This window comes from Lates calcarifer, linkage group LG3, assembly GCF_001640805.2.
Source record: "Lates calcarifer isolate ASB-BC8 linkage group LG3, TLL_Latcal_v3, whole genome shotgun sequence".
Taxonomy (NCBI): Eukaryota; Metazoa; Chordata; class Actinopteri; family Centropomidae; genus Lates; species Lates calcarifer.
This window is the reverse complement of record NC_066835.1, coordinates 20,215,331-20,242,238: the sequence shown is the minus strand read 5'-3', so window position 1 is coordinate 20,242,238 and position 26,908 is coordinate 20,215,331. Positions and strand designations below refer to the sequence as shown.

Below are 26,908 nucleotides of genomic sequence, written 5' to 3'. Positions count from 1 at the left end.
TTTATGTTGAGAGGGAAACTGTGGTTTGTTTTGTTGTACAGTTCACTGTGGGGTTCACTGAACCTCACTGAGTTTTGTGTTTTATTGTTTGGTGCTGGTTGTCCAGGGGTTTAGAGTCTCTGCTGACTCCTTTGTAAGGTTCACTGGTTTTATTAGAAATTGCATCATTTGTCAGTCTGAATCATATTGTCAGTGACCACCACAACCATTTCTGGTTGAGTTCTGCCTTTTCTTAAAACCTTGACAGGTGCGTGCTGTAAATTGTCCGGGTGCTGCACTGCTCTCAAAGTGAAGTTCCACCCTTTTCTTCATGTCAGGTAACATGAGGAAAAATGATATTTTAGGCTTTCTTGAGAACCCTTCATCTAAAAAAGTTTGGGTCCTCAGCAATACACCTGCAAACTCTGTTGATCCAGAGAGATTCCTCCACTTATATTTAGATAGCTGTTTAACTATGCAGTAATCCAGTTAATATTAGTCAACTAATGTTTTATCAGAATTAGTTCAGTCCACAAACAGACTTCTACAGGCCATCAGGTTTTCTGGATTCTCAGCTGATTTCTCTGAGGTCATTCAGAGCTGATCTTGATGAACAGAGATGAACTGGAGTTTTATTGCTGGTGCTCCTCTGTCACGCTGCATCCTTAGGTAGGATCACATTTTGTTCAAGCTTTTGTTTAACAGGGGATTGATTTAGGACGACACCATGTTTTCTCTGGTTAAAAAAAAGTTTTACCTGCATCTCAACTTTTAGACTGATGTTTTTGCGCAGATAAAATTAACGACACAATGTGTGCCACTAAACTTATGACATTAAACTTACCAGCAACAACACCAAACTGGACAAAGCAGTGATCAGGACCAAATGGGGTAAAGCTGGAATCCGATGTGTTAGAGGTGGGAAACCTGATTTGCTGCACATGCATTTTATTTTTGTTTTTTGCTGATGCGATAATTAATGGTAGCACTACAACAGGCTCTGATGATTAGACCACTCACTCCATTAGGTGTGAAAACCTGATCTTTTCTGAGTCTGTGGTTTCCTGTAAACTGTGGTTAATAGCATCTTCCTGTCAGTGGTAGCACAACCATCTTTCAGTATGTGTGTGAAGAGAATGCCATGTTATACTTCGATCTAGCCGTCAGATCTCTTGAGTTTGTCTCAGCTGCTCAGGCTTGAATTTGATCTTGTGACTTTTGAGTCGGTCAGTACTGAACACACACCTGAAGTTCGTCTCTACATCAGCTCCACGAAGACATGATGAAAATTGTATTTTTGCTGCTCCTCTGCTGTCGCTCTGCATCTTCAGGTAAGATCACATTTTATTTTAACCTTTTGCTGTAACAGCAGCTTCATTAACATATACTGTAGTTTAACATCAAATATAACGCTGTCTGTCTTTGTCTTTGGGGAAATCACAAATTTAACTGAAGTTAAACTAAAGGGAACTTTGGGATAAAATAAACTTAACTCTGTGGTTAATTTGTGCTGATGAATCTTATTAGATGATCACTCAATTATACTTAATACTTAATTAAATACAGATTTCCAACATGATTTGATGTAAAACATGGTGCTTTCTACAACGTGGAAATAGCTAAGAGGAACTGAAGAGCAAAATGAAACTGTCACCAGAACTAACAGGACCATTGAAAATAAACATCAATTACTCAGCCTTATTCTTTAAAATCACTCATTTCCAGTTCCTTACTTTCTATTACATGAAGCAACATTACACTGTTGCAGAGCATCTCATTTCTGTAAACTGCAGTAAACAATGTTTGGTCTCAAACACTGCAAAACTTTGTTTCTTTTGTAGGGACTCATTCCTTGAGGTTTTTCTACACTGGATCTTATGGAGTCATGACCTTCCCAGAGTTTGTGGGTGTTGTGATGGTTGATGAAGTTGAGGTGATTTACTGTGACAGCAGCATTGGAGGAGCTGAACCCAAACAAGACTGGATGAGGAAACTAATCAAAGATGATCCAGAACACATGGACTGGTACAGTAATGAATGTCATACTAGTCACAACACCTTCAAGACCACTACTGAAATTCTGATGCAAAGCTTCAACCAAACTGGAGGTATGTTTGTTTCTTTTTGTCCTGTTGAAATATTTTTAATTCTAGTTAAATATGCAGAAAACAGGTGGAGATCCTTGTTCCTGTTTTATCCATGTACAGATCAACAACCCAACTTATTTTAGGGATTGAAACTTGTCTTTGGCCTCCATCTGCAAAAAGGAGAACTGCATCACAACAGGCGTCCCATGGCAGGGGAAATTAGATCAGTATATTGCACAGTGTCAAGCCTATATAAGAGTTACAGCCATCTACAAACACACACACTTGAACTTAGCTCCATGGACATACACATAAATACAAACACAGTCTGAAGAGAATACAATAGAAGAAATTGGCTGCATATTCCAATATCAAATCATACACTCTATATCTATGTAATGACACATTATTTAAAATCACTTTTATCAGCTGTTTCAGTTGTTAGTTGACAGTAGTCTCTGTCTCTGTCTCTGTCTCAGGTGTCCACATTTACCAGAGGATGTTTGGTTGTGAGTGGGATGATGAGACTGCAGAGGTTAATGGTTATGATCAGTATGGTTATGATGGAGAAGACTTCATAGAATTTGACCTAAAGACAGAGACCTGGATCGCTCCAACACCACAGGCTGTCACCACCAAACACAAGTGGGACAATGACAGAGCTGGATTATTTTACATTAAGAACTACCTGACCCAGGTTTGTCCTGAGTGGCTGAAGAAGTATGTGAACTATGGGAGGAGCTCTCTGCTGAGAACAGGTAGAATCACATCTGATGTAGTTTTAGAACGGCATGTTTGTTCTTGTGTGATATAATATTACAGCAAATGTAAGGTAGAATATAGAGATTCTCTCTCTCTCTCTCTCTCTCTCTCTCTCTCTCTCTCCTCCAGCCCTTCCCTCAGTGTCTCTCCTCCAGAAGACTCCCTCCTCTCCAGTCAGCTGCCACGCTACAGGTTTCTACCCTGACAGAGCCATGATGTTCTGGAGGAAAGATGGAGAGGAGCTTGATGAGGACGTGGACCAAGGAGAGATCCTCCCCAACCATGATGGAACCTTCCAGATGAGTGTTGACCTGAAATCACCTGCACCTGGAGACTGGGAGAGGTATGAATGCGTGTTTCAGCTCTCTGGTGTGAAGGAGGACATCATCAAAAGACTGGACAAAGCAGGGATCAGGACCAACAGGGGTCAGGCTGGAATCACAGGTAATATAAGTGGGAAACTCACATTTAGTTTATTTCACCTGCTTTGCTACACTTTTGTTTGTAATATGAATTTCAGTAGCTCAGGTTGTTTTTGTTTTTTTGACACTTAATAAAACCCACAGAGCATGTTACCAACAGGATGGTAAACGGACAGTAATGCTTCAGCTACAGCTACAACAGGCTGTTGGATTTCCATTGATCCACTGGTTATCTGGATTCTGGACTGGGGTTAGAGTTACTATATGATGTAGTGATGGTGTACCTTTGTTCACTGTACCAACAACTTCCAACTCTGTCTGAATGAAACAGGGTTTGATTTGTCAAATTTCTCCTGGAGATTCCAGTGTGGCCCACTTCATCTGACAGTGACATTTTTGCAACCTAAAAATCCAAACCTTTAAGGTCAGACAGAGAACAATGTGAGTCTAAAGTGTAAATGTTCTGTTGTTTCCTCTTCAGCTCTCCATATTAGTTTTAAAGTTATTAGAGCTGCTTCAGCACTGTTCCTGTTTGCAAGCTGCATCACTGGAGTCTTCATCTGGAGGAGGAGGAAAGGTGAGGAACAAATGTTTTACTCCTAATAAAAGTATTTCAGCCCAAATGTTACGTCCAGAATGTGAATATAATATCAGTTGACTGATGATCAAATGTCTGGCATAATCTGAACAGTCAGGAGGTCAATAATGAACAGTTTCTTTGTCTTGACAGGAGGTCAGCTTTGAGAAGAAGAAGTGTGAAGAGGATGCTGAACGTCACTCAGTGAAGAGCCACAGCAGACAATAATCAAAGTATTGATGCTTGAAAAATCCAATTAATGTTGTTAATTATACAACCCAGTACTTTGGTTTATGATCAAACACATGCAAAATTAATTCTAAACTAGAAGTGATTTACATCAGCTTCAGTTGTACTTTGTGTTTATTGCTAATTAGCATGCTAGCACATTGAACTTAGATGGTGAACATGGTTAACATTCTACCTGCTAAACATCAGCATGTTAGCAATGTCATTGTTTTACCATGTACTGTATATAGTCAGAAATTCAATAAAACCTTAACTTCAGTCTTGTCCTGTACTGAATATGTTTTGTTGTTTTTTTTCAATTGTTTGTTTTTCTCAATGAAGGGTGTATGTTTCAGTAATTTTCCACTAGATGGCAGCAACATCCGTGAACTCTATAGATCTGCAGCCTCGTGGGGGCGTTCCTCCTCACTGTGCAGGAAGCTTCATGTGTGACAACGTGTGTCACTGATGAACTGTTTGTGACCTTTCATATCTCAAATCTCTCACCTCTGGATGCACTCCTCACTCAGCTCTGAAGTTTACCTCCAAGTCAACACGTCGTCTCTATGAAAACAAGATGAAGAAATTATTTCTGTTTATACTTTTATGTCACATCGCTTCTTCAGGTAAGATCACAGTTTAATTTTACCCTAAACTGATGTCTCATCAAATCCCCAAGTAAAAGTGATTTGATCTAATAATTTAATTTTCTGAATGTGTGATGAGCTGCACAAATGTAATCTGCATTTTTACACAGGGACTGAGTTTAACTGCTCATATACGCTCATATGTTTTTACTGCTTGTATCAAAAAAATTAACTTTAGGAAAACTGACCTTGTTAGTTATAGAATATATCAGAATCAGACTTTATTGCCAAGTAAGTTTGCACATACAAGGAATTTGTCTTGGTATATCGGTGCTAAAGAACAGTGATAGTAAACAAAGACAGATATAGAGAAGTTGAAGTAAGGCTAAGGAGTAGAAAGAGCAAAAACAAGGAGCATAAATATATAAACAAGGAGCATAAATATGCATAATTCAAATGTAAAGTGTAGAGTGCAAATGTTTTATTGTGTTTATTAAATAATATGCACTTATGGGTCATCTAATGCCTTATATTGCTACATAACACTGATATAATCCTATAGCCTGTATAATTTATATATATACACAGGCTGATTTTATGTGCATCGGTTTGGATGTGTGGGAACTTCTGACACTGCTGATTGACAGACACAGAAGGGAAAATCATTTCAGAGATAAACTACTCTCCTCTCTGCTGAATAGTGTTGGGGTGCGTGGGAACAACAAAAGTGTTCACCACAGGTTACAGGAAATAGTCATATTGCACAACCATTTGCATCATAAAAAAGAAAGTAAAGATACTTTCACATTATAAATGAACACTCTGTTCCCAGTAAACATAGTATTTTTAAAATGACTATTTGTTGAATATCAAATATTTAACTTTGTATATGAACACATTTTTTTTAAGTATTAAAGTTTTATGTTAACATAAGGGAACAGTAAGTGCAGCTATAAGAATATTGTGTCCTTTCATAACAAATTCTGGCCACTTGATACCACTTACTGTTATTTTTCTGGATGCACAAATTTACAAAAAATGAAGGACACAAGATTTTTGATTCATGTTTTTATAAATGTATACACCAATAAAACAATAAATGCAAACTTCACAGTTTGAATATTTTTATTGTGGTGGTGTTTCTAGTGTATCAAATATAACTAATTTTAAATAAATTTTTAAAAAAACTAATTTAAGTATTTCTTTTTTTTCTGTTTTTATGTAAAAGAGCTGTGGTTGTTAAGACCATCTAATTTCCTGTAAAGTGGGTCTTGTGGTGAGCACTGCCTGTGACACAAAACACATCAAACTTTGTGTGTAGGAAAAGAAAACAACTCCAAATCATGAACCTTGACATTATGTGATTTAACATGTCACCTGAAATCTTCTTTCTCCTACAGTGGAACACTCCCTGAAGTTTTTCTTCACTGGATCTTATGGAGTCAAGAACTTCCCAGAGTTTGTGGGTGTTGTGATGGTTGGTGGAGTTGAGGTTATTTACTGTGACAGCAACATCAGAGGAGCTGAACCTAAACAAGACTGGATGAGGAAACTGATGAAAGATGATCCAGAACACATGGACTGGTACAGTAATGAATGTCGTACCAGTCACAGCATCTTCAACACCACTATTAAAGATTTAATGCAAAGCTTCAACCAAACTGGAGGTATGTTTATGTTTCACTTTTTTCAGATAAACTATTTTTATTCTTGTTTGTTTTACAGCAAACAGACGTCATGAGCTGTCATGTATATTCTCACACACACATACCAATTACAGCGCAGTACAACACAGTGCTTTAAATTCAAGTATTCATTCATTTGAATTCAAGGTTATATACATTTGTGGTTAAATATGAGGAAAGAAAGAGCTGAGGTGAAACAGAATTTTACTACCCATGTAATGACTGATTTGCTTTTACCAAACCTCCCAATTGTGACTCATTAAGTTTCAGTTTAAGAACAAGCCTAACATGTATATGTTAGCTCAGTGCTTGATCCTGTCACATCATCAGCACAGTTACATTGTGCAGTGTTTGAATACTTAGCCAAGAAATGTAAGTATTCCAATATCAAATCATACACTCTATATCTATGCAATGACACATTATTTAAAATCACTTTTATCAGCTGTTTCAGTTGTTAGTTGACAGTAGTCTCTGTCTCTGTCTCTGTCTCAGGTGTCCACATTTATCAGAGGATGTTTGGCTGTGAGTGGGACAATGAGACTGGAAAGGTTAATGGTTTTAATGAGTATGGTTATGATGGAGAAGACTTCATAGAATTTGACCTGAGGACAGAGACATGGGTCGCTCCAACACCACAGGCTTTCATCACTAAACACAAGTGGGACAATGACAGAGCTGGAATATCTAAAATTAAGAACTACCTGACCCAGGAGTGTCCTGACCAGCTGAAGAAGTTTCTGAACTACCGGAGGAGCTCTCTGCTGAGAACAGGTAGAATCACATCTGATGTAGTTTTAGAACACAGACTGATCTATTCTAATGTAATTCAACATTACAGTGAATACTAAGACATAGAGACTCTCTCTCTCCCTCCAGATCGTCCCTCAGTGTCTCTCCTCCAGAAGACTCCCTCCTCTAACGTCACCTGCCAGGCTACAGGTTTCTACCCTGACAGAGCAACACTCTTCTGGAGAAAAGATGGAAAGGAGCTTCATGACAATGCTAACCATGACCTGCAAATCCTCCCAAACCATGATGGAACCTTCCAGCTGAGTGTTAATATCTCAGTCACACCTGGAGACTGGGAGAAGTACGAGTGTGTGTTCAAATTCAGTGACAAGGATGACGTCGTTGTCAGATTGGACAAAAAAGTGATCAGGACTAACTGGGGTAAGTCAGAGATTAGATGTGATTGATACAATTTGTTTGATTTCCCCACCAAAACTCAGTGGGTACTTTGGTACAATCAGAAGCTCATTTAAGTTTTCTTCTGATTTTTTTCTTTACTTCCTATTGTATGAAACATGTTATGAGATATTACATATACATTTATGCTGTTACTACATAGCTAACATCACCATTAACAGCTGTTTACTTAACACATTTCAGCCACTGTTACATTTATTGGACCAGAGGTCAGAAAATGCCCTCAGGGCAGCACTACTTCTTCATTCTCTCATGTTGGACTGAGGGCAGACTGATGAACACAGTGACTCACTATCACAAAGTGGTACTATGAGATAGGCTAGCTGATTAGCATACTAACTTCAGTAGAAGTGAAGAAGTGATAGAAATGGAGCCAACACAAGATTTAACATTGTTGTTGCTTTCTACTGCTGGAGACAGCTCTTAGTGAGAAAATGAAACAAGTCTGATGTTGAATTCCCAGTGTTTTTAGATGAGTAAGTAAACAGCTGTTAATGCCAACTTTGACTACATAGCAACAGAAACTTACATATAGCACCTTTAAACTGTGGCAGGAAACATGAACCGTCCCCTGTTGCCTATGGACATAAAATATGGCTTATAATCTGTTTTAACACCTGACTAATATTCAGGCTAAATGAAATAAATTGAGGGTATTCAGGGTATTGACAACCGATCATACACAAAAATGTGAATATTATATTTCAAAAACCTGAAAATCTTTTTCTCGTTTACAGTAGAACACTCCCTGAAGTTTTTCTTCACTGGATCCTCTGCAGTTCAGAACGTCTCAGAGTTTGTGGGTGTTGTGATGGTTGATGGAGTTGAGGTTTTTTACTGTGACAGCAACAAGAGAGCTGAACCCAAACAAGACTGGATGAGAGAACTAATGCATGATCACCCAGAACACAGGGACTGGTACACTGATGAGTGTAATTTTACTCAACACCTCTTCAGTGCCACTATTAAACATTTGAAGCAGCACTTAAACCAAACAGAAGGTACATTTATGTTTCACTTTGTACTGCTCTATTGTTTTAAATCCTGGCCCAAGAATGGACTGATGGTAAATTCTGATTGGACCATGAGTATAGGAATAAAATTTTGATGACTAGGGTCAAGGTGCTGACAACTTTCTTCCAGCACTCCCCTTACAAACTTGACCTGTTAGGATGAAATATAATAATATCATGAGCTTGTAATTCCTGATTGTGCTGAGCTCTCTCTGTTATCTCTTTCCCTCAGATGAACTAATTCTCCAGAGGATGTGTGGCTGTGAATGGGATACAGAGGTTCATACTTTTGATAAGTATGGGTATAAAGAAAAAGACTTCTTGGAATTTAACCTGGAAACAGGGACTTGGATCCCTTCAGCACAAGAGCAGGCTCTAAGCACTACAACTGAGTGGAACAAAGATAAAATAAAAAGCATTAGAGGCCATCTCAATAAGAGTTGTGTTGAGTGGCTGGGGATGTATTTGAGCTACGGAAACAGCACTTTGCTGAGAAAAGGTAGAGTCATATGACTTGGGCCCATATTTATCAAACGTCTCAGAGTTAACCACAGACTAAAAACACTCCTACCTAAGAATAGGACTCATTTAGGAGAGTTCTTTATGAAGCATCTTACACCACAAGGAAAACATTTTCTTTGATAAAATGATTTTACTTCTAGTCCTAAAATAAACTAAATAAACTCCTAAACTACTTAGGAAGGATTTTCTTCCTTGAGACATTTGATAAATATGGGCTCTGATGTATCATTTATTGACACAATGTAGTGTTTCCAGGTGCATACAGGTGTTTCAGCTTTGTTTTTGTTGTGATCTCTTCCTTTGTCTCCAGAGCATCCCTCAGTGTCTCTCCTCCAGAAGACTCCCTCCTCTCCAGTCAGCTGCCACGCTACAGGTTTCTACCCTGACAGAGCCATAATGTTCTGGAGGAAAGATGGAGAGGAGCTTCATGAGGACGTGGACCAAGGAGAGATCCTCCCCAACCATGATGGAACCTTCCAGATGAGAGCTGACCTGAAGGTTTCATCAGTCTCACCTGAAGACTGGAGGAGGTACGACTGTGTGTTTAAGTTCTTTGGAGTCAAGGAGCGTATAATCACCAGACTGGATAAAGCAAAGATCAGGACGAACTGGGGTAAGACTGAGATCAGATGTGACACCAATGAGACATAAATGTCTGTTTATTCGTTACCTGTTGTTTGTTAATGCTTGTCTAGTCATTAGCAGGACTTCCACATTTACTGAGCCTCAAATGATTGAATTCACAATCTCCAACCTTTTTTTATTCCTGGGGCCTTTGAATATTTACTTTGGTGCTGGGCTTCAAGATTCAGTGCAGATCCTGAGGGTTGAACCAAGCATCTCAAAATGTCAGAATGACCCTCTCAGTGAATTTTGAAGTCCAACATCCAAGGTGAACAGATATGAGAGTCAGTATTCTCATCTACCCCTGACAAAAAGTTTAATTATTCCACTGACACTTGATGTCCTTTTATGAGCTAAAATTATGTGTAGAGCACAATATCTTGAAATGAGTTGTTATCAGTGTGAACATGTTCAGAGAATCACAGCAAGGAATTTAAATTGCAAAAGTGTAAATGGATCCAAAGAGTTAAAGTTGTGTTGTTTTGATTTCAGCTCCTCCTCAGGGGTTCTCCACTGGTGCTGTCATCGGAGGAGTTGTTGTTGTTGTTGTTGTTGTTGTTGTTGTCCTGCTCATCTACAAGTGGGTACATAAAGATCAGAGAGGTGAACAAGAATGTAGCTTTAATTATGTGAGTTTTACTCCACCAATAATTTTAGAATGAATTTCTATGATAATGTCTATATGATATTACATTTCTATGACCTATCTAGTGATATAGTGATGCACTGAGCAGTTTTTTCTTTCTGTCTAAATTACAGACATTACAAGGATCCTGCTGTGTCAAAACCACTCCGGCCAGTGACATTTCAAATGCAGAAGAACTCATAATGAGCTAACTGATGTTTTGTGGAAAAAAGTATCATAAAAATCACAACAAGCTGACACATCATGATAGTATTAGATCTAATCCTTATGTAAAGAAACCACCAGAGTCCTCACTGGGGAGGAAATGTTCAGATGATGGTAGATGATATTCTGCCATCTGGACTCTATGCAGAATTTTAATAATAAAGAATTTATCCTTTACACAGACTCAGACAAATGCAAATGTTCTTTAAAGGTGTTTAGACTCTTCACAGCACAGACTGAAGGTGAACCATGTCACCAGGGGCTGAGTAAAAACGTATGGCCTGGATTAAACACACCAGCTAGATGTTTATTTGAGTAACTTTGCCGTGGAGAGGAACATAAACCTGAAACTGGTCGACAGAAATCCCTCCTCTGTGGAGAGGAGAGCTGTCAGTCTGTTTTCTCTCCTTCAGTATTTGGTGATCTGCTCCTTTAAGGACGCACCTCTCCTACGTCACACGCACACACCTCTGGCAGGATGTTGGCGGGTTTTTTAAATCAACATGGCGCATTCACTACAAACACACCTGAGGAGGAGGTCCCGACCGGATTCACTCCACCAGTCAACCCCACAGAAACACCGTCAGTCCCGGGAACCTGCTGCTGCTGAACCGGCGACCAGGAACGGAGGTAACCCCGGAGACTCGGGGAGGTCTCACTCTGATTCTTTTTAGAAAAACTTACTTCGAGCAGAGAACTTTGTTTGTATGTTTGAATAAGGACTGAGAGGGTGACTGTGCGGTTTGTGTTGAGAGGGAAACTGTGGTTTGAAGAGTTTTGTGTTTTATCGCTTGTTGCGTTGCTTAATTGCGAGTTGCTGGTTGTGCAGTAGGTTAGAGGCTCTGCTGACTCCGGTTACATGATTATAAGTTGTATCTTTTGTCAGAGATAACCGCTGCAGGTATTTCACAACATTGTGTTTTCACAGCTGTAGAGTGGTGGGATGGTCAGATATGTGATAGAGGAAACGGTGTCTGTCTGTTCCATATTTGTCACTTAAATGTATAATATTGTATCTGTTGTATTTTAGTTCCAGTGCTGTGCCAGTTTAAAATATGTCGGAAGCTTCTTGCTCTGCTTTAACCCGCTTGTGTTTCAGGCTGCAGCGTCTGTAATCGGTCGGTTTCACTTGTAGTCGGTTACTCCACCTGTTTATCACTCAGGTGATGTTCTTGCTTTTATTACCCTGGCGTGTGCGTGCTGTAAATTGCCCGGGTGCTGCACTGCTCTCATAGTGAAGTTCCACCTTTTTTAACATGTAGAAAAGTGATGTTTGGAGTTTTTCCTCGGATCCTTCAAATCTCTGGAGTTTTATTGTTGTTGCTCCTCTTCTGTCACGCTCCATCCTCAGGTAAGATCATGTTTTATTCAAGCTTTTAACAGGAGATTGATTTAGGACAGAAATTGTTTTACACACAACCAAGGAGAAATCCTTGGACCCAAAGCTGGAATCAGATGTGATCGAGCTGGGAAACACACATGTATTTTATTTTTGTTGTGCTGATGTGATAATTTGTCTCCTTTTTTTGTGGGTTTGATTTTAATATGAATTTCTTTAGCTTTGTTAGTGGTGGTGACATTTTTCTGATTCTCATAGATTCCATTGTCTCTAGTATCAGGATGGTAAACTGACTTTAACACTGCAGCTTCAACTACAGCAGGCTGTAATCATTATCCCACTCATTCGTGTAGTGTACTGACATGTGAACGCACTCATTTGGCATTTAGGGACCAACCCACCAATCCTCTGGACTTTATGAGATCTGATCTTTTCTGTTCACATGATGATGTGTGATGCATTCACTGCTGATCTCCAATAGAGTTTATTGTTTCCTGTAAACTGTGGTCAACAGCATCTTCCCATCGAAAGTGGTTCAACCACCTGTTGATGTGTGGGTAGATGGTGCCAGGGTGACAGTCTGAGGGGGTCTGAACTTAAACTCCTCTGTAGCCGTCAGATCTCTTGAGTTTGTCTCAGCTGCTCAGGCTTGAATTTGATCTTATGACTTTTGAGTCGGTCAGTACTGAACACACACCTGAAGTTCGTCTCTACATCAGCTCCACGAAGACATGATGAAAATTGTATTTTTGCTGCTCCTCTGCTGTCGCTCTGCATCTTCAGGTAAGATCACATTTTATTTTAACCTTTTGCTGTAACAGCAGCTTCATTAACATATACTGTAGTTTAACATCAAATATAACGCTGTCTGTCTTTGGGGAAATCACAAATTTAACTGAAGTTAAACTAAAGGGAACTTTGGGATAAAATAAACTTAACTCTGTGGTTAATTTGTGCTGATGAATCTTATTAGATGGTCATTCAGTTATACTTAACACTTACTTAAATTTTTCAACATGATTTTATGTAAAACGCTGTTCGTAATACGGAGCTTTCTACAACGCGGAAATGAGAGGAACTGAAGAGCAAAATGGAAAGAAAATGAATGTCGCTGCTCTGACACCAGAACCTTTTTAACAGTTTACAGTAATAATGATAATGTTTGCTCAGAAAGTTGTATTTTCTACAATTCAGTGTATACAAAACAAAATGATGGATTTTCACAAAATCAGGTTTATTACTCAAAGTCTTATCATTCATTTAAGATTTAAGAAGTTGATCAGTGTCATCCCAGTGTTAGGTTTCTGGGGAGAAAAAGATGAATTTAATTTTACTACATGCAATTGCAAGCAGATTTATAATTTTAGGTGTTTATTTAACTTAATGCATTTGGGCTTCAGTACATAATCAGTATATGAAATACATGAAGCACATTACGTTGTTGCCTCATTTCTTGTAAACTGCAGAGAACAAGGTGTGGAAATGAGTTCATCTGCCTATTTTTCATGAAAATGTTAAATTATTATCCTTACCAATGACATAAATAATACCATCTGTCATCTCAAACAAAGACTGTAAAACTGAACAGGAAACCTGTTTCTCCTGTAGTGACTCACTCCCTGAAGTTTTTCTACACTGGACTGTCTGGAGACCAAACGTGGCCAGAGTTTATTGGTGTCACAGTGGTTAATGGAGTTGAGGTGATTTACTGTGACAGCAACATCGGAGGAGCTGAACCCAAACAAGACTGGATGAGGAACATTGAATTGAAAGACATGGACCAGTACAGTAATGAATGTCGTACTAGTCACAGCACCTTCAACACCGCTATTAAAAGTCTGATGCAAAGCTTCAACCAAACTGGAGGTATGTTTATGTCTTTTTCCTGCTACAATATTTTTTAACAGCACAACTTATTTCAGGGGGAAGAAAACACAAACTCTTAAAATATATACTGTATATCTATGTGACAACACATAATTTAAAATCACATAGCAGCTGTTTCAGTTGTTAGTTGACAGTAGTCTCTGTCTCTGTCTCTGTCTCAGGTGTCCACATTTACCAGAGGATGTTTGGTTGTGAGTGGGATGATGAGACTGCAGAGGTTAATGGTTATGATCAGTATGGTTATGATGGAGAAGACTTCATAGAATTTGACCTAAAGACAGAGACATGGATCACTGCAACACCACAGGCTGTCACCACTAAAAATAAGTGGGACAATGACAGAGCTTATAACGTACAGGAGAAGAACTACCTGACCCAGGTTTGTCCTGACCAGCTGAAGAAATATCTGAACTATGGGAGGACCTCTCTGCTGAGAACAGGTAGAATCACATGACCTGATTCAGTTTTAGAATGGCATGTTTGTTCTTGTGTAATATAACATTACAGCAAATGTAAGGTAGAATATAGAGATTCTCTCCCTCTCTCCCTCTCTCTCCAGATCGTCCCTCAGTGTCTCTCTTCCAGAAGACTCCCTCCTCTCCAGTCAGCTGCCACGCTACAGGTTTCTACCCTGACAGAGCCATGATGTTCTGGAGGAAAGATGGAGAGGATCTTCATGAGGACGTGGACCGAGGAGAGATCCTCCCCAACCATGATGGAACCTTCCAGATGAGTGTTGACCTGAAACTGTCATCAGTCTCACCTGAAGACCGGAGGAGGTACGACTGTGTGTTTCAGTTCTCTGGTGTGAAGGAGGACATCATCACCAAACTGGACCAAGCAGAGATCAGGACCAACAGGGGTAAGAGAGAGATCAGATGCAAGTATATAATTGGGAAATACACATTTAGTTTATTTCACCTGATTTGTTTTTGTGTATAATATGAATTTCTGTAGCTTAGGTTTGTTTTGGTGAACAACAGAAACATTAGTTTCCACTGGTCCACACCAGTCTTCCTGGTTATCTGGATTCTGGACTGGGGTTAGTTACTGAATGATGTAGTGATGGTGCACTGGACTTTGCCATATGAGATCTGATCTTTTCTGTTCACTTTCTGTTTTGTGAAATATTCACTGCTGATTTGCCACAAGAGTGTGTGGTTTCCTGTAAACTGTGATGAACGGCGTCTTGCAGTCAGAGGTGGCACAGTCATCCTTTGATGCATGGGAACATCTGTTCTAGTGAAACTACCTGACCCAGATTTCTTGATCATCCTCTAGTTTGTCTGTGCTGTGGTAATAAGTATTGGCCACACTTGCAACACATACTGAGAGAGTAACGCACCAAATTCACTGGACTTTAGACTCCCATTAAACAACATCAGACAGGAATAGTTTTAGTGGCAGTTTAACACATTGGTCTCAAGTTTGAACAGACACAAATCAAAATCATGGTGGCAGTGTTAATAGGTTGGACCTAGCGACATTTCTGTAACACATGGGATCAGAAATCTAAACCTTCAAGGTCAGACCGAGAACAATGTGAGCCTGAACAATGTAAATGTTCTGTTGTTTCAGATCTAGACCTCCTTACAATTTTCCGTATTGGTCTTATAATTATTAAAGCTGCTTCAGCACTGACCCTGCTGGCAGGCTGCATCACTGGAGTGTTCATCTGCAAGAGGTGGAAAGGTGAGGAACAAATGTTTTTACTCATTAGATTAAAAGTGTTTCAGACCTCTCTTTGAGTGCAGCCCTGCAACAGAGTAGGTTTGGTTCAACTGTGGTCAGGACGTTGCATATGTGTGCACAAACTTTAGCTGTGCTCAGATCTTACAGGGACACTGTGTTGACTCGATGTCACATCGGTAAAAATAATGATAAATAGGACATGTCCCTGCCATTCGTACCAAATCTACACCTATACACGCCTCCTTTTTTTTTGACCATTTCGAATGATAGTGATTAATTTAGTTCTCTGTGTTTTATCCATTTCAGGATTTCAATCTGCTAACAATGAACTAAAATCAAATATCTTGCTTAATTTGAACAATAATGAGGTCAATAATTTACAGTCTGTTCCTTTCTCTTGACAGGAGGTCAGTCTTGACTCACTCACTGCAGAGCCACAGCAGACAATAATCAGAGGAGTATTGAAGCTTTGATAATGTGCTTGATGCTTATGCTTATTCTCATGCAGCATGTGGTCATTTAAATGTCCCACAGCTCAACTTTTAGATGATGGCTGTGAAATTCAACACATCAGGATTAACTGTGATAATTAATCTTTCATTCTTCATCTTACACCATCATAAGGTCAAGATTCATATTGCTAATTAGCATGCTAACATACTAAACTGGTGAACATGGCAAACATTATACTTGCTAAACATTAGGATGTTAATGTAACTGTTTTGCCATATATACTGTACATAGCTTGAAAAGAAAAGCATAACTAGTCTTTCATACTGAGTGGTTTTCATGTGTTTGTTTTTAATGTCAGATTATGAGGAGTTCACACACACACACAGTGTTTATTGTGCTTATTAAAAAGGAAGAGTAATGTTTCAGTAACTTTCCACTAGAGGGCAGCAACACCTGTAAACTCAGATTCTGAAGTGAAACACTGCCACAACCTTTTCTAACCTTCTAACCTTTTTGACACCTGTTTACAAGTGGAAGATATGATGTGACCTTGATGCCAGAGAGGAGTGGCTTATGAACACAGTGCTGGCTGTTTAAAAATTCCCTGACTGACAGTGAAAATGTTCCTGGAAAGAAATTTTTTTGTTCTTTCCATTTCTGGTTTTATTTTTTTCATCAACAAATTTCTTCTTCCTTCTTGACTTTTGTCTTTTCTTGAAAAGAACATAAAAGCTTTTGAAATAACTAAATAAAAAGCAGTTGGCTTCTGTCCTGAATAATAGTTCTGACTGAATATTAATTCTGATTTTTGTCTAAAAAACTTCTTTCTCCCACTGTTGCTTTCTGTTTTTCCCCTTAAACCTCCGTGATCTTCAGTTGTTTGATGGCGTTTTTACAGACATCTTTTACTTCCATTTACTTGATAATTACACTGTTATTACAGAGGAAGAGAGGCACAGTTGTTCTGAACTGTTTATTACCAATTAAATGAATGAGAGCCAGTGTGTCTCAAGTACAGTAAAATATATATATATATATCCAGGGCCAGTGTGTGATGAAGACAGAATGTAATGTACTGGACGCTCCTCTGACATCAGCAGCAGCTTCATATCCTGTTCATGAGTTTAACAACATGAGTTTTCTTCAGAGTTAAATCCTCATACTCAACATGCTTGACTTAAAGCATGGCATGACTGTGAATTAAAAATGGAAACAGGTCGAGCAGGATTTTTACAAATAAAGCTGTGAGACTGAGATACAGAAAAAAGCACTATCTTTTGTAAAGTACTTTTTAATTGCCAATTTTGTGCATTATTAGTCTTATTACAAGCTCTTCAGGTGAACCATTGCATCATGTCTAACACGTAAATTCTCTGTGTTACATGACTGGGTGTGTTTTTTACTTTAGCAGCAGACAGGAAGGCAGGAACAAGTCACATAAGTTCAAAATGAAGTTTCTACACAAAAAATATACATAAGAGCTTACTAAAATAGAATATAATAAGAATAATAATGTTAGTGGCTATTTTTTTATCATTGTCAATCAGTTGAAACCCTGTATACCTGTATGGAGGCAGTTACAGGTGAAACACAGCTTATCTATTCACAGAATGTGAAAACAATGAGGAAACATCTTTTAACTGAACAAAACAGTAAAAGCAGTGGAGTCTTGTCAGTTGTTCTGCTCCGTCTCTCCAGACAAGATGAAGAAGCTAATGATACTGCTCCTCTCCTGCCAGGTTGCATCTGCAGGTAAGATCAAGCATGTGTGTGATATATATGTATATATAGCGACACACACCACTGAAAGGTGTGTACCATCATTGCTACCTTTTTTTTGACATATCACTTAAATCCTGTTTGTCCCACAGTCAGATACTCCTTGACCTTTTACCTCATTTTATCCTCTGGAGACCCAAACATCCCCCGTTACATGGCCATGGGAGACTTGGAGAGAGTGAGGATGATTTACTATGACACCAACATTGACAGAGCCGAGCCCAGACATGACTGGGTGAGAAAGTTAATTCAGGGTGATCCAGAACTTTGGGATGAGATTGTTATGAATGCCGTAAATTATTATCAGTTTTTCAAAACTGAAACGGACAGTTTCAAGCGCTCAAACCAAACTGGAGGTATGTTTATGACAATGTTTTACCTGGTTTATTTTTTCCCACAATACTAGAAAACCTTTGCTGACTTTGCTCAGTAATAATTGATGTATACACCTGTTTGTGACGCACAGCTAATTGTATGAATATCACTGTCTGTATGCACCATTTCACAATATGAACCCAGATACAAACAAACTGTGTAGAGCTCCAATGCAATTAGCTGACTCACTTGTATCAGTATTAAAACTGCCAGCAGTGATGTTTTCTGCCAAAGGTTTGCTGACATGTCTAGTTCTTTTACCTGAGTCAGGGATATCATGGCTGTTAGAAGTTCTTGATTTCACAGATCAGAATTTCTTTCCAATTGCTTTCCCCTACATGACGGTGTATTTTAGGTACTTTTAATAATAAAAAAAAAATGTTTAAAAAAATCAATAATGTTTTTTGATCAAAGCCAAGTTCACTATCCCAGTGCTGTACAGACTGCAGAGCCCATCTTGTTCAATGTATTTTTAAAATTCTTTATATGTTAGAGACCATGCACAATTTTAAACATAAATGTTGCCATCTGATGCATTGTATTATTTAGCTTCAGGTTAATTTACGTCTGCAGTCCCCTGACAGGTCACAATTTGACTAAACCAAAGAAGACATCATTAACATCAAAACGGCAAACAATTAAATGAGCAGATAAAATATGCTTATGAAGTCCGTTTTTAACAGATTTTTTTTGTTTCAGTTTAAAGCTACTGATAGAACCACAGCTCTTTATGTCATCTGGTATAGCTGGCGTAGCTTTCCACTGTGTAATGGCTTTAACTGAGAAAGCTGACTGTTCAAAGGTTGTATAATGAAGTCACTGCAGTCTTTACCTCTCTCTCTCCCAGGTGTTCACATCATCCAGCAGATTTTGGACTGTGAATGGGATGATGAGACTTTTGAGGTTGATGGTTATAACCAATATGGTTATGATGGAGAAGACTTCCTCGCATTTGACCTGAAGACAGAGACATGGATCGCTGCAAACCCACAGGCTAAAATCATTAAACAGGAGTGGGACAAAAACCAACGATTGTTGTTTTGGAAGTACTTCCTCACCAACACTTGTCTTAGGTGGATGAAGGGGTTTTGGATCTATGCGTGGGGTTCTCTGTACAGAACAGGTAGAGTCACATCACCTGATGCCTGAAATGTCTCCTCTGTTTTTAATGAACTTCAACTTTACAGTCAATATTTCCAAATTTTCACCTGTCTCGTTCAACTCTGTTCTTACCTCCCTTTTTCTATCATAATTTAAGAGACATTATTCATATTTGCATGTAAGTATGCAAGCACTTTTCTAAAAACAAGTTATGAAGCGCTTTACAACAATATAAGTTAATATAATGCACAAAGAAATAATTATGTGCAATAGAAAACAGGTACCTCAGGGGTAAGCAAGGATTCACCCCTGAGGTACCCCATATAGAAAATAATTTAGCACTCCCTGGTGCTACAGGTAAAGTGCATGATGTGCACTTGAATTAATGCACAGGATATGTTTACTGTAGAATAACTAAGATGTATCAGTTGTTACAGATTATTTTAGCCTGACTTAATGTTTTTAAATACATAATATCCAGTGATAATGATATACTGATAATGCCTGTTTTTCCCCAGATCGTCCCTCAGTGTCTCTCCTCCAGAAGACTCCCTCCTCTCCAGTCAGCTGCCACGCTACAGGTTTCTACCCTGACAGAGCCATGATGTTCTGGACGAAAGATGGAGAGGAGCTTGATGAGGACGTGGACCGAGGAGAGATCCTCCCCAACCATGATGGAACCTTCCAGATGAGAGCTGACCTGAAGGTTTCATCAATCCCCTCTAAAGACTGGAGGAGGTACGACTGTGTGTTTCAGCTCTCTGGTGTGAAGGAGGACATCATCACCAAACTGGACAAAGCAGAGATCAGGACCAACTGGAGAAATGGAAATGATGATGGTGACCAGAGTGAGAAACACACATTTAATGTTCCTTTCCTTCTGGTTTAGCTTTAGATTTGTGAATTGTCACTGTTGTTAATGGTATTTTATCAGGATTACTGGCCAGATCACAGTGTTATGAGATGATTATTTATATTCCTAATGTTCTTAATACACAGTAAAGTCACAATAGTTAAAATCCTTATCATTCCACTATTTATTATTTATTATAACAGTCAGTATTCAAATCATTTAATGATATATGATTTGATTTGTGATGATGTTTTGTTTGTTTTTGCTGAACAGTGAAGACCACAGTCATCGTTGTTGCAGTGGTTGTTCTTGTTGTCGTCCTCATTTCTGTTGTTGGATTTATTGTTTACAAAAAGGCGAAAGGTGAGAGACTCACAGGAGTTGAGTTTACGCTCTCATCTAGACTGCTACATCGAAGCAACGAGTGACAGGTAACAGTGTTCAGAGAATGAAGTAAATATATGGTTTAATATAAGATGAACTGATGTAAAGGGAAAAGGAGGGGGGATTTGTTTATCAACTTATATGAGATGTTCTGACAACTGAAATGATTTATCTTTTCTCTTTATTTCAGCCGAACACCCTTCACCTCGTAAGTAGAACTTGTTTTTATTTTATTGTCTTGGGTCTGACTGCACTTTACTGTAGATTAAAGATACTGTGTCAGTGAAGTTTTTCAGTGCGGGAGGTTCAGTAGCTACACAAGGAGACTAACAGGGTATTTCTGACTTTTACAGCTCCAGACAACATCTCTGAGCTCACTAAGAAACTGAATCCAGGAACCTGATTGACAAACACATCATCCTGCACACAGTGATGTCAAAAAGCAAAATATTCACACCTCTGTTAAAACAAACTTTTCTTAAGTTAAGAATCTCTGACTAAAAGCTGGTTTCCTTCCATTAATCATGGCAGCTGTCTGTGAAGATAAGTGGGAGATAAGATGTTTTCCTTAAAAAAAGACTAAAAATTAAAGCACGTGAAAAGCACAGTAGTTACGCATGTAACCCTCCATTAAGATATTTTGAAATTATTTTTATATAAGGTGTCAATGAAATGCTCAGGTAATAACATACTGTTATAGAACGATTCATGTCCTGTTGGAGTTGGACTTTTTTCTGTTTTATGTGATTATTCCAGCTCTTTAAGTGTCAGTTGACAAAAATCACAAAGACGATATATTTTCTGACTTCCCTCTAATGCAGATAGTTTTGTTAGTTTCATTTGCTGAGGTTTTTAGATACCTGCTAAATCCTAATTAGAGTGTTTCTCTAGATACAATCTGTGATTAAAAAAAAAACAGCCAAGCACATTACACTTTATGTTTGCTTCTGTTTTATATATATGATGTATATTACTTTTTATGATCACAATAATTACATAAATATTACATTAATTAATGAGGTCAGTTGTCTTTTATCTCTTATATAAATATTTAGAATAACCACAACACAAAGCATTTTTCTGTTTTGCTGCTTTTGTACTGCTGCTTCTTTTCAATGAAGTCTCTGATAATTATACTGTGTGGCTGTTTTTGTAAATATGTTTAGTCATCTGTGTGTGTTAGTCTCTTAGAGATTAAATTAGAGACTGAAGATTAGTTTAAATTAAATAAAATGACAGATTAGATGAGTGTTTCTGTTAGTTAGGAGGATGTATATCTGTTACAGTCCTGGTCATATCTCTACCTTCTAATTAAGATGCATTCAAGATGGTGGTGGAAGTTTTGAGGTGGAGGTTATAAGAACAAGTAATAAAAAGAGTACAGGTAAAACTTTAAGAACAATAAAACAATACTGTGCATCATCAAAGTGCCAACTAAGTGTGATGACCACAACGTTTCTTTAACAAAATGCAGGTGAGATCACTCAGCAGGACTGTGTGTTTAGTTTAGTAGTTTTAGCTGTAGAGGCGGTCAGATGACAATAAGTGGCGTCCTGACAGACTTTCAAATCTTTCAACAGCCTCCATTTCTGATGTGCTGTATGAGGAAAAGAGTTGATTAAAACTAGAAGCAGGTTCAGCAGGTTTTTTTGTTCCAGATAATGAAGCCGAGCCAAAAGGAAAATAATCACTGTATCTTTGTAACATTAGAAAATATGAAATGCTTCAACAAAACAAACAAAAACTATTTGCATGTAATGTGTCAAGTCTCAGGTGATCACACTGCAGAGGTCATAGAATAGACAGTAATAATCATAATAGTGGGAGCCGTGGCTGGGTTCTTATTGGTCAGCAGAGTTAATTTACATCTGCAGCTTGTATGTTGTAGAATAGGGTTTTTAAAAGTAAAGTAGATTTTAAAGGCCCTGTCCCAATCAATCACTAAGTCCTCGCCTTAACAGTCAGTCAGGGAAGATCTCTGTACAGATGATGGGGCATTAAGGGAGAGAGGAAGGAAAATTTTACAACAGAAATATTCAGGAAACAATCGACAGGCTGGAGCAGGGAGCATAAGTACTGTAAACAGTACACTGTTTCCTAGTTGTATGCATTTTATGAAATCCCCAGGTGGCGTACTTGGTCAATAAATGTCCTTCACACTCCACATGTCATCCTCATTTAACACTCCCCCAATCTCACACATGAAACACAATCCCAGCAGTTATTTAACCACAGTTTGGCACCTTTCACTCCAGCAACATCCACTCGCCAGGACTCAGGAAACACAAAGACGATGGAGTTTGTTTTTCTTCTCGTCTTCTTTCCTGTCACACACTCAGGTGAGATCAGCTTTAAAACTCTGATTTAAACATTTAATTGTCGGGTTGTTGAAAGGGATGTGTTCACTTGTGATATCCAAGCGTGGCCAGGTCTTCAGTTTCACTTCCTCGTAGAACAAATTTACGCAATCTAAAGGCTTTGTTATTAGAAGACCAACAGATAGACGTGGCAGGTTAGCTCAACTGACATCAACTGAAAAAGTACAAATCCTCCAGACGCTGCATTATTACGAACGTTACTACTGGCTCACTAATGATCGTTATATAGTCTACAAAGGTCAGAGAAAAAGCCTATGCCCCAAATAATCTAAAAGAAAATACTTGAATTATCAGTCACTTGGAATAATCTGCAAAGCCTAAAAATCAAAGTTCTCTGACTTCAGGATGTCACACAGACTCTCCCCATACCTGTAACTGATCTGACTGTCTGTTGTGTTCATGCCTGATACAACATATGTTGTTGTTAAAGATCATTTACACTCAGCCAACCCACTCTGAATATATGTTTAATGATGTATAATGTTTAATTACATTAAGTTAAATACAATTGTCTTTTTGTGACTGAACTGGAAATTTAACAGATTAAATATCAAAATTCATTACTAAATTTGTTTTTCAAAAACCTGAAACTTTGTTGAGCAACTTCAAGCTGTCAGTGCTTTAGAAATACCATCATGAGGTGTGTCATCATATTGCTATCTTTTTATAGAGTTATTAGGAACTAATCACAAAACAGTCATGACTCAGTTTTCAGGAAATAACACTAAAAAGAGAACCAGGACCATTTCCTTCTTTTTGACCCAAAGTGTTTAAACAAATGTTGAGATGTTCTCAGCTGCAACACGTTTTAAAAACCTGAAATCTGTCTTTGTCTTTCAGTGAAACACTCCCTGACTTTTTTCATCACTGAATCCCCTGGACTCCAAACCTTCCCAGAGTTTGTGGTTTTCTCAGAGATGGATGGAGTGCATCTGTCTTACTGTGACAGTAACAAAAAGAAACTTGACCTCAGACAGGTCTGGGTCAAAAAATTAACAGAAGATGATCCTGAATCCTTTATATGGTTCACTCAGGACTGTGCTGTTTACCAGCAGATGTTTAAAGATGAAACTCGGGGTTTGAAGCCATGTGTAAACCAAACGGGAGGTAAGTTCCCACAAAGAATTATTCCTGCTTATTAAGTCACACACACACACAGTGACTCCTCCATCACAACCATCTAACAGTTTGATTCACACAGATTCAGCAGCTTGATGTGAAATTTCTTCATTCACACACCTGACTGAAACACAGTCATACTCAGCACACACATCAGAGACTAATTGACAGGTGGATGGACCAATCAGGACACAGACTGCCTCCCAGTCTCCATAATGGTCCTGCTGGTCTCTGCCTTATTCTGAGCAGTTGTAGTAACACACTGCTGAACAGGACACTGTCCTGGTGGAGCAGGTGGAGTCTACTGACTGATCCTGGACTGAAACTCTCCTTCTGTCTCTTTCTCAGGTCAACACATTTTCCAGTGGATGCTTGGCTGTGAATGGGATGAAGAGACTGGAGAGGTTGATGGTTATAGAACCAACAGCTGTGATGGAGAAGACTTCATAACATTTGACTTGAAGACAGAGACATGGATCATTTTAACACCACAAGCTCTCATCACTAAAACAGAGTGGGACAGAAATAAAGCTGGTAATGGAGTTTTGAAGGATTTCCTCACCATAACCTGCCCAGACTGGCTGAAGAAGTTCACGGACTATGGGAGGAGTTCTCTGCAGAAAACAGGTAGAATCACATGACATGATGTTATTTCATGAACTCAATATTTATGTGTCTATTCTGTTTCTAATGACAGTTAATATGAAGCAACACATACTGAGATGCACTGTTCAAATATTTAAAGAACATTTTTGCAAAGTGTGTTTCTCTGTCACATTGATGGTGACAACAGTCATGAGAAAAACAATGCTTGATATTTTATCTAATGTATGAGAAATATACAAATGATCATCTCTCCCTCCAGATCGTCCCTCAGTGTCTCTCCTCCAGAAGACTCCCTCCTCTCCAGTCAGCTGCCACGCTACAGGTTTCTACCCTGACAGAGCCATGATGTTCTGGAGGAAAGATGGAGAGGAGCTTGATGAGGACGTGGACCGAGGAGAGATCCTCCCCAACCATGATGGAACCTTCCAGATGAGAGCTGACCTGAACATTTCATCAGTCTCACCTGAAGACTGGAGGAGGTACGACTGTGTGTTTCAGCTCTCTGGAGTGAAGGAGGACATCATCACCAAACTGGACAAAGCAGAGATCAGGACCAACTGGGGGAAAACTGGACTCAGATCAGATGGTGATTGAAAATACACACCTGTTTGTTTGTCTAATAAAGTGGATCAAACATGTCCTTCTCCATCCAGTGGCAGAGACAGAGTGTGAATGTTGTGTTTTGGTTCCAGTTCCTCCCTCAGAGTTTCCTGCTGCTGCTGTCATTGGAGTTGTTGTAGGACTGCTGCTCCTGCTGCTCTGCATCTCTGGACTCTTCATCTGGAGAAGGAACAATAATGGTGAGGAACAACAATGTTTTCACTCTTTATAAAGTTTCTCCATTTATTTCTCCACTGATGGATTCAACATTTAACACTCCTCTATCTTTATATTTGAAGTATTTTTTCAGTATTCTTGAACATTAACTACTGTAACCTCTCATCTGTATTTCAGGCTTCAGACCTGCAAACAGTAAGTTTCCCTGTTCAATGTGTGTGTGGTATCATTTGTTTGTGAACATTAACACTCAGTCATTCATGTTCAGTCCTGTTCATATCATGTCTCTTTATGTCAAATGAAACTGTTTCTCTTTGTTTCTCTCTGTAGCTTCAGACTCTTCACCTCCAGATGCAGCCTCTAACTGATCACAGTGAGTCCTGCATCATATCAACTACACTGAGCAGATATACAGTAAATGACAGGAACTCAGTTATAATGTTCTGGTGTAATATTCTCATCATGTAAGAATTCTGTCTTTGTCAAATCACTGATTCAAAAACATTTTTCTTCTGTACTTTACTGCTGTTATGAATTCAAAGATGAACTCTTACTGAGTGTTGGTATGAAACCTTTCAGCTCTGAGGCTTTACTGTATCACTCTATACCTCAGTTTTATTTTTAGGAACAGTAACAGATATATCCACTACAAGATTACATGAAGAAGGTGAATTCTAATGAAGTCAGTGTGGCATTAATTCACAGTGTAAATATCCTTGTATTGTTGTTGAATGACACCAGTCAGACATTTAACCAACAATGTTAAACTGTGATTTAAACACTTATTTGTCATAAGTGATTTGTTTTCTTGTTGTATTTGTATGAAGAATGACTGCAATATGTTTAATGTTTTGTTCAAATACAAGTTCCCCAAACGCCCCATTATTCTAAATGTTGCTGATAATTTTTGTGTTTTCTTCTTCAGGCCTAAAAGAAATCTGACAAATGAATAAAAGAATAAAACGGGTAAAAGAGGAATAAGAAGTTGTAGTTCAGTTGTTTTGTTGACAGAATACCATCAATCACCAGTTTAGAGCTGAAATATTCAGACTGACTCAAGACAAACCTGAAACTTTGTTTGTCTTACAGTGAAACACTCTGATATTTTTCTTCCCTGAATCCTCTGGAGTGTTGCAAAGATAGATAGTAACAAAAAGAAACCTGACCTCAGACAGGTCTGGGTAAAATTATTAACAGAAGATGATCCTGAATCCTTTACATGGTTCACTCAGGGCTGTGCTGTTTACCAGAGGAGGCTGAAATCCAAAACAGACAGTTTGAAGCAGTGTGTATCCTGATATAGTGCACTTGTAGTGTTTCTGTTCTCAGTAACAGTATGTTTTCATCACAGGTTTAAGATGTTGAACAGCACAGCTCTACTGTACTGAACATAGATTGTTCACAGAATAAATATATTGCAGATCCACAGATCAGATCAGATCAACTGAGCACAGTGTGTTGATCAGCTGTTGGTTGTATTGAATGATTGAGTTTTTTGCAGAAAACAGGTAGAATCACATGACATGATGTTATTTCATGAACTCAATATTTATGTGTCTATTCTGTTTCTAATGACAGTTAATATGAAGCAACACATACTGAGATGCACTGTTCAAATAT

General features: G+C 38.5%; 3 protein-coding genes across 12 annotated transcripts in view; all 3 read left to right on the top strand.

The window, feature by feature from the left end:
* Positions 1–26,908, top strand: part of LOC108886941 (zinc-alpha-2-glycoprotein) — a 71,842-nt gene that overhangs the window by 365 nt on the left and 44,569 nt on the right. The window contains exons 2-5 of one of the 5 annotated variants that reach the window (XM_051068628.1): positions 11,198–12,667; positions 13,493–13,750; positions 13,933–14,211; positions 14,331–14,633. In XM_051068628.1, the coding sequence (XP_050924585.1) occupies positions 12,616–12,667; positions 13,493–13,750; positions 13,933–14,211; positions 14,331–14,633 (892 nt within the window). In that variant the 5' untranslated portion in view covers positions 11,198–12,615. Of the gene's footprint in view, positions 1–4,516; positions 4,682–6,042; positions 6,310–6,822; positions 7,102–11,197; positions 12,668–13,492; positions 13,751–13,932; positions 14,212–14,330; positions 14,634–22,601; positions 22,748–23,626; positions 23,894–24,253; positions 24,533–24,770; positions 25,098–26,908 lie in introns of those variants that run through there. The other 4 variants (XM_051068626.1, XM_051068621.1, XM_051068616.1 and 1 more) reach the window with 4 other exon arrangements.
* LOC108886935 (major histocompatibility complex class I-related gene protein) lies at positions 351–26,173 on the top strand. Of its 6 annotated transcripts, XM_051068673.1 has the most exons (7): positions 1,143–1,310; positions 1,821–2,087; positions 2,546–2,824; positions 2,958–3,254; positions 25,204–25,311; positions 25,466–25,483; positions 25,619–26,173. In XM_051068673.1, exons 1-7 carry the CDS (start codon positions 1,259–1,261, stop codon positions 25,654–25,656), a joined length of 1,059 nt encoding a protein of 352 aa, XP_050924630.1. In that variant the 5' UTR covers positions 1,143–1,258; the 3' UTR covers positions 25,657–26,173. The 6 variants fall into 6 exon arrangements, with proteins under 6 accessions (XP_050924658.1, XP_050924647.1, XP_050924631.1 ...); XM_051068701.1 differs by lacking the exons at positions 2,958–3,254; positions 25,204–25,311; positions 25,466–25,483; positions 25,619–26,173 and adding exons at positions 9,382–9,601; positions 10,188–10,298; positions 10,455–10,702 and having other exon boundaries at positions 351–1,310; XM_051068690.1 differs by lacking the exons at positions 2,958–3,254; positions 25,204–25,311; positions 25,466–25,483; positions 25,619–26,173 and adding exons at positions 9,382–9,601; positions 10,188–10,324; positions 10,455–10,702 and having other exon boundaries at positions 1,037–1,310.
* On the top strand, positions 17,528–21,815 carry LOC127140856 (major histocompatibility complex class I-related gene protein). Its single transcript, XM_051068717.1, has 7 exons — positions 17,528–17,668; positions 17,788–18,051; positions 18,918–19,193; positions 19,690–20,019; positions 20,298–20,455; positions 20,599–20,616; positions 20,762–21,815. The coding sequence occupies exons 1-5, from the start codon at positions 17,620–17,622 to the stop codon at positions 20,450–20,452; spliced, it is 1,074 nt and encodes a 357-aa protein (XP_050924674.1). The 5' UTR covers positions 17,528–17,619; the 3' UTR covers positions 20,453–20,455; positions 20,599–20,616; positions 20,762–21,815.

Coding starts and splice junctions, on each gene's coding strand:
- LOC108886935 (XM_051068672.1), top strand. CDS start 1,259: ATGATGAAAATTGTATTTTTGCTGCTCCTCTGCTGTCGCTCTGCATCT. Junction 1,311..1,820: donor CTGTCGCTCTGCATCTTCAG/GTAAGATCACAT, acceptor TTTCTTTTGTAG/GGACTCATTCCTTGAGGTTT. Junction 2,825..9,381: donor GAGCTCTCTGCTGAGAACAG/GTAGAATCACAT, acceptor CTTTGTCTCCAG/AGCATCCCTCAGTGTCTCTC.
- LOC127140856 (XM_051068717.1), top strand. CDS start 17,620: ATGAAGAAGCTAATGATACTGCTCCTCTCCTGCCAGGTTGCATCTGCA. Junction 18,052..18,917: donor GCGCTCAAACCAAACTGGAG/GTATGTTTATGA, acceptor TCTCTCTCCCAG/GTGTTCACATCATCCAGCAG. Junction 19,194..19,689: donor GGGTTCTCTGTACAGAACAG/GTAGAGTCACAT, acceptor GTTTTTCCCCAG/ATCGTCCCTCAGTGTCTCTC.